Source organism: Saimiri boliviensis, chromosome 16 (genome assembly GCF_048565385.1).
Source record: "Saimiri boliviensis isolate mSaiBol1 chromosome 16, mSaiBol1.pri, whole genome shotgun sequence".
Lineage (NCBI taxonomy): Eukaryota > Metazoa > Chordata > Mammalia > Primates > Cebidae > Saimiri > Saimiri boliviensis.
Window position 1 is genome coordinate 80,997,008 of NC_133464.1, and position 7,350 is coordinate 81,004,357.

General features: G+C 55.9%; 1 protein-coding gene across 1 annotated transcript; it reads right to left on the bottom strand.

Moving 5' to 3' along the window:
* Positions 1–4,329: 4,329 nt before the first annotated feature.
* GSX1 (GS homeobox 1) lies at positions 4,330–6,611 on the bottom strand. The gene is made up of 2 exons (XM_010336883.3): positions 5,989–6,611; positions 4,330–5,523 (listed from the first exon to the last, which is right to left on the bottom strand). Exons 1-2 carry the CDS (start codon positions 6,401–6,403, stop codon positions 5,138–5,140), a joined length of 801 nt encoding a protein of 266 aa, XP_010335185.2. The 5' UTR covers positions 6,404–6,611; the 3' UTR covers positions 4,330–5,137.
* Between the last annotated feature and the right edge of the window lie 739 nt (positions 6,612–7,350).

The window sequence follows — 7,350 nt, forward strand, 5'->3', positions numbered from 1 at the left end:
CAGACTAGCCTGCGGGCTGCATGCAGCCCCCTGAGGCCATTTATCCGCCCCCCCCCCCCGCTGCACTTCAGGAAGGGGCACCTCTTTCATTGGTGGTCAGTGAGAGGAGCACAGTATGTGGCGGCCCTCCAACGGTCTGAGGGACAGTGAACTGGCCCCCTGTCTAAAAAGTTTGGGGACGCCTAGGCTACAGGGCCACGAAACATAGGGGTAGGATGTTCTTGGAAAGGCCCTAGAGGCCATGTAAATTCTGCTTAGCCAGCAAGCCTCTGACTGACTCACCCTTTCAACCCACAGGCCCTGGGCTGTGCAGACCAGCTGCATCCCACACTAAGCAGGAAAGGTCTTCAGCTTTGCTGTTTCCACCAGCTGCCCTTTCCCCACTTTCTCTTTCTGCTTCCTCCTCTCCCACTACCTTGCAGAGCACAGTCTGGTACCCCAGTGCAGGAGGCACAGGTGTCCAGTGAAACGACAGCTGGAGGAAAGGAAGAAAGGTGTGCTCAGAGCCAGGCCACCAAATCCTGCCTCCGTGGGCTATGGCAGAAATGACATGAGTCAAAATCAGTTGTTTTCAGCCTGAATTGATGTCCCCCCCCCAAGACTTTTGGCAATGTCTGGAGACATTTTTGGTTGTCGCAACTAGGAGAAGGTGCTACCGGCAACCAGTGGGTAGAGGCCAGGTGTGCTGCTGGCCTCCATGGAATGCACAGGAAAGCCTCCCACAACAAAGAATTGTTCAGCCCAAAATGGCAATAAAGTAGAGGCTGAAGAACTGGTTTAAACGAAGGTGAAAAGGAGATCCCTGTTTGGACTTAAGCGATTCCGGCACTGGGTGCTTGGCAGAGGGGAGCATTCCTTATTTTCCACTAATTCCGCAGAGTCCAGGAAATGTTTGCACTTGAAGTGTTCTCTAGCCCCTCCCTCAGTGGTAGATTTGGGCCTAAATCTGAGTGCGAGTGGTCACTTTTCAGCACTCATTAAATAATTCAGCATTAAGTATGCGCCAGGCACATCTACAGACACCGCAAGTAATAACTGCAACGCTAACAAGCACAGTATTAATTAACATTGGCTGGAACACGCAGACATTCTGCCTAGCATTTTAGAGGAATTCTATCCGTTCATATTGCACAGCAACCCTGTCGGGGAACGACTAACATAATCCCCACTTACAGAGGAAGAAACTGAAGTTTAGGAAGTGGCTTGCCCAAGACTAGGGAATGGTGGACGTGGGTTGCAAAGCCAAGCTCTGGCAGGGCCCACAGTCCTAGCCACTATACTGCACAGAGAAAAGGGCACTGTCCTTGAAATAAACTCGGGGACCCCTAGGTGGATTAGCCAAGTTAAAAGTTAATTTCCGGGAAATCTCATCCTGATAATTCAGTCTGGTTCTAATTTCACAATATGCCTTGTAAGCCCCAAATTCCAGCTTACAGCAAGGTGGTTTAAAGGCTGGATCGGGTCTCCCCAGAGGAGGAGCCGGTAGCTCCAAACTGCAATTGCGCCCTTCGCTGGCAGTCAACACAGGCGGCAGAGAAGAGGCTTTGACCCAAGAGGAGGCCTCCCAGCCCGCTCAACGCAAGACTCAAACTGTTTCTGCATTCAGGTCAGAGGCTGCAGGGTGAGGAGTGTTTGAGTGGAAGTGTGCTAGGACTCGATCGCCAGTCGCCATCCCTCCCGGTGGCGGGATGCTGAGAGCCCCCGTGCGCCACAGCCGCCTCCGAGTCCCCAGCGCTGCGCTCCCGTCACCACCTTGGCAACAACTGGGATCGCCACAAGGAGGCTTGCTTTTTTTCTTCAGCTGCTCGCTAAAGCAGAGCAGAAAGCTGAAAGCCTGGTCTAGAAATGAATCCCTGGGAAGCTGACAGGAGGAAACGTGCACTCCTGGAAGAACTGGCCCGCGCGGACCTAGCTCACAGCTGTGGATCTGCAGACTCTGGGGGCAGCTGGGAACAGGAGGAACCCCTGGGCAGGATGGTAAAACCAAAAGATGCAGGGCGGAGAGAAGAAGTGGGTGCAAGTAGAGCGGGTGTGTGTGTGTCCATCCTCTTCCTATTTCTCCCACCGCCATTTCCATCCCCTCCCAACTTGGTTCCCTGGCAGGTCTGAAAGTGCATTTTGGATCAAGGTACCTGACACGGAGTGATGGCTAAAGCCTGTCCCAGGTGCACAAGACCACCCCGTCCTGTAATCAGGGAGAGGAGCTAGTTCTAAGCTGGTCCTTCACACCCACAATGAACTCGTTTCCAGAAACTTGTGCTGCCGCAGCTGCCCCCAAATCCCAGCAAAGAGAGACTGGCCTGTCGTACTGGAGCTACGAGTGCTCAACTGCACTCACCCTAGGGCCCTAGAGCAGCGTGCAAACGCGCAAAGCTCAGAAAGCATCAGCCTCGTTACTGATAATAACACATTAGTTAGGATTCTATTCACTGGTATGCCCTAAAGCACCTTGCTTCGTTTAGATTGGCACAACGTCGCCTCCTGGGATGGTAGAGAATTGGTCCCCGGCTAGAGTGGGGTTCAGACTGATAGAGACCCTCATCAGTCTAAGAGTACAACTCAGGTGCTTAGCTCCAGGAAGAACCAGCAACGGTTTCTCCTTGGGGAGTCAGATCCTGCTCTTGTTCCAGGGAGACTGGAGGGAGACTCCCCACCACTATACTCAGCTCGATTTGAAGGAAAAGACGAAAGGGGCTTATTAGAAATAAGCCCGACAAGCTCTTGGTTCTGGGGCTTTGGAGTCTGGGTCTTAGATGAGCAGCTTCCCAGGTTCTCAGGCTTTGGGTCTCAGACTAGGCGTTACACCATCAGCTCCCCTGGTTCTGATGCGGTTGGACTCAGACTGAATCACATCATTGACTTTCCTCCTTCTCCTGCTTGAAGATGACATATCACAGGACTTCCTGATATAACATTCCAGAATAAACCTCCTCATGTAACTACATGTAGCCTATTGGTTCTTTTCTCTGGAGAACCCTGACTAATACAAGACCAAAAGTAGGTGTGTGGTTGCCTGGGGCTGGGATATAGTGAGAACTGGCAGTGACTACTGATGGGCATGGGGTTTCTTTTTGGGATGACAAAAATGTTTTAAAATAAGATTGTGTCAATGGTTGCACAATTCTGTGAATATATTAAAAATTGTGGAATTGCACAGTTTGAATGAACGAACTTGATGCTAATGCGAACAGCTCAATAAAGCTGTTTTGGTGGGGAAAGGAAATTAGCTCCAAAAATGTTGAGCAACCCAGGTGGATCGTCTTTCCTGCTGGAAAAGCCGCATTTGCTTTGCCTAGATACAAGGAGTTCCGCGGGGTGTTTGCGTGCGTGCGTGTGCGTGTGTGTGCGTGTAGGAGTAGGGGTCTGGCAGGAAAAGAAGTAGCCCAGGTTTCCTGGACACCGAATGGGAGCCGCGAGAACGCGGATAGTAGTTTCCCAGGTCTCAGTCCCTGACTGCGGTTCTCCCGCGGTTGCGCGCTCCGGGTATCGGCAGAACCTCACGCACTTTCTTCTCCTTATCCGTCTTAAGGAGTAAAAGACTAGCATTTGTCCTCAAAGGGGTCTGGGGCGTGGATTCTAAGCTGTAGGGGGATATAGGATTGTAACGAGAGTTGGTGAGAACATGAGGTCCCAGAGCCGTGGCTCTAGCTACGCAGAGTCCCTCTCAGGACTCCCTGGGGCGGGATCACTTTGGGTTCTCGGATTTCTCGCCTGAAAAGTTCTACCACCGGGAACTCAGCTAACGGAATTTGCCTTAAAGCAAGGAGGCCTCTCTGAGAGGAGTCTGCACCATCCGGCAGAATGGGAATTTGTTCCTAACGAATCGTTCTCAATCCAAGCGCAGAGAAGGATGAATTTCTTGTGCTTATGGAGGAAGTGGTTTCTGCCCTCCCGGCTGCGGGACAGGACGGCAAACTGCAAGGGTTGGACATGGGGCTGGATCCCAGATGCGAAGGAGGCGCTGCAGGGGTTGGGACCCAGGGTGCAGTCCAGGAAGAGCGCCCTCCTTCCCTCCTGGCTCAGCTCTCTGAGCTCCACGACGCGTAAGCACCGGGCCGGAGCAGTACAATCGTTAGCGCGCATGTGGCTGGCATGGAAGGCAGTGTCTCCGCGGAGCTGAGGGTGCGGAGAGGCGCTGGCTGAGCTGTAAGGCGAGGAGCCGGCTCCGACCCTGCAACTGCCTCCCCAACCCTTCCCAGTAAGGACGCCCAATCCAGGTCGGCGCCCGTCTACTCTAGAGCGGAGGCCTCTGGACTCAGAGCCACCGGTATTTCTAAGAAAAAAAAAAGTTTATTTAAAATTTTGTACATAAATAAATAAATAAATATTTTCTGGCATTACAGAGGCCGTTGAATTACACAGCTAGGATGGGGCGGGCCAGAGTCTAGATGGGGAAGAGTGGGGTCGCCAGCGGGGGAGATCGGGGTCCTGTGTTTAGAGGAATGAAGAGCGTGTAGGAAACAAAGCGATCGGTGTCTCCAATTTGGATACTACGGGTAAAATTTATCATCTGTGAGAGGAGCCGTGGGGACTGAGGACAGCAAGGCCGATCAAGGGACAAATGGGCCAAATGAAGGAGGAGGCACCCTGAGGAGGGGAAGGAAAAAGGAAAAGAAAAAAAGGGTTCATAAATGTGTGTGTTGGCAGGCGCAGGCCAAGTGAATAAACGATCACAGGAAAGAGGTGGGGAGGAACAAAAAGACATTTTAAAAAGAGAAGCGAACCAGCATCCAAGGCTGCCGACCTTGACCGAGGACGGAGAGTAGAAGAAGCGAGGAAGCCCAAGGCAGCCCAGAGAGGGAGGGCTATAAGGCGCCGGCTGCCCGCAAGGCGCAGCGCCAAGCAGGCTTGCCGACGGGGGCCGCGGTGCTGCACTACCCAGGAGGACTCGAGCGCTTACAATGTTCACAGCTTGGAGTTGGCTTTGGACGCGCGCGAGCCCTGAGGCGGGGACACCATGGTCGAGTCTCTGCCAAGCTCTCAGCCCTGCCCAGGGCCAGGGACCTCTGCAAAGCCGTGCCAAATCAATGCCAGGCAGTGGTTTGGCAGCGAGTGCCTGGGAACCAGCGCTGCGTCCCAGGACTAGTCTTTGAGGCGCATGGAGGTCCTGGGGTGGGCGACCTGGAGAGACGCTCGCCTAGGGAGTGACCGTAAGATCCCGGTCGTCCTTCCCTGAGGAGGACGGAGACATGGGCAATTCGTCGTCATCCTCCGAACACTTGGCTGAGGAGAGCGATGCGCACTTGCAGCCTTGCGGTGCGCTCCCGCCACCACCTGCACCCCCGCCGCTGCCGCCGCCACGATGGTTGCTGCCCTTGCCTTCCTTCTTGTGCTTCACTCGGCGGTTCTGAAACCAGATCTTCACCTGCTTCTCAGACAGATTCAGGTAGGTCGCGATCTCGATGCGGCGTAGGCGGGACAGGTACATATTAGAGGCGAACTCGCGCTCCAGCTCTAGCAGCTGCGTGCTAGTGAATGCCGTGCGCATCCTCTTGCTGCTAGGCAGCTGGTTCGAGCTGCTGTCTGGAGGTGGCAGAGCAGAGAGGGAAGCGATCAGACCTCTGCTCTGTGGGCCCAATCCCCTGATGGGCGGCCGCCAGAATCCTACGACTTTGACCTCTTACCCACCCCTTCGCCCCGAACACAATCCACAGAAGAGCTACAGTGAGCACCTCCTGGTCCAGCTCGAGATCCCGATTCTACTGGAGTCACGCAGCCCTGGAACCCCTTTATGGAGATCCCTGGATCCCAGCCCTCACTTTCCCTCGGCCCCCGCTCCAGGACCTGGACGTCTGCTCTCACCCCACTCCTGGCTTCGTATCCTGGCCCTTAATCCGCACTCCACCGCAAGCAACCCCCGCCTCCTTCGTCTCCAACTTGACCCTTACCGCCCGCAGAAAGCCCAGGATCCCTCTTCCTCCATCCCTGGCTCTCCACCCTGCTTCGGATCACCTCTGCCCTGTCCTTCCGCACAACGGTCCCGCTTACCCACAGAGATGCAGTGAAACTGTCTGGGGTCGGGCAGCGGGTAGGAGGTTTGGTAGAGCGCGGCGGCGGCGGCGGCAGCGGCGGCCGGGCCGTGAGCGACCCCGGGCGACACAGCGGAGTGCTGGCGGCCCAGGGGCGCATGGCAGTACTGCGAGCCGAAGGGTGGGAAGGACGCCTTGAGCAGAGGCAGCGCGGGCGGCCCGGGGGGCCCGTGCAGCTGCGAGGCGGTGACGCAGAGCGGGCACACGCACAGCAGCCCGGCCTTGCGCGCGTGGCAGGCGCCTGGCGAGAGACCGTGCAGCGCGTGCGGCGGGGGCACGGCGTAGGGGAAGAGCGGCGGCGGGCTGCCGTCGGGCGCCTTCTTCTCGCCAGCCTCGCGCAGCACTAGAGAGTCCACCAGGAAGGAGCGCGGCATGGCCCCGGCGCGCGGCCGCCCCGCAGCCAGCCGGCCCTCTGCGCCCTCCGGACCTTCCGGCTCTCCAAGCGCTGTTCCTGGCTGCGGCCGCCCGCAGCTGCCTCTGCCCGGGAGGCTGAAGGCGCCGCTGAGACCTAGGCTGAAACCGCAGCCTCCTCTGCCGCGGGCGCCGCCCAAAGAGCGTGGGGTGCTGGCCAGCGCTAGTGGTGCTGAAAGGCGCCGGCGGCGCCGCTTAAATAGGACTATTGCCATGTGATGGGCTACGCCAGGAGCGGCCGCGGCCTCTCAATAGGGTTTTTGTGCCTTTTCTCTTGGCATTCACTCTGCACGCTTCCTCATTATTTCACTTGTTAACTAAATGAACTGCATAATGTACTCTATTCTTGTCAACCCCACCCACGCCGTAACAGGCGCCCTCGCCCCCTCCTCTCCCTTTTGCGGGTTTATTTTCTCATTCTCCCGCGATTTAATATTCTTTTCTTTCTCTTTATTTCTTACTCGCCTTTGGCTTTGCATTAGCGATCAGCCCGTTCATCTTATTGATTTTGCACCCCCGCGGCCTCGCTTCTGCAGATCCCCATGGGCGCAAACCCTCTTATTCTCCGTCCAATTGCTCCTGGTCCCCTTCTTTCTGTTATCGCCCCTGCACCCCAAAAGTATGCTGTCTCCAGTCAGCCCTGTCAGCTCAGCGCCGTGCACCACCGGGTGTCCCTCCAGCCGGTCTCAGATTTCCACCTGTGGAATCGCTTCTCTTCCTGCGTTGGAAGCAGGAAGACCCGGGCTCCTGCGTGAAGGAGGCGTCTGCGGGGAGGGAGGAGCAGGGCTCATTATTCCTTATCCAGCCTTAGCCCCATAGCTGTTTCTCGGTTTTTTCTAAGTTTCTCAAATAGTATTAATTTTGGTGCTGCCTACAACGCCCAGTCTTTGTTTGGTAGATACTGGGCAAC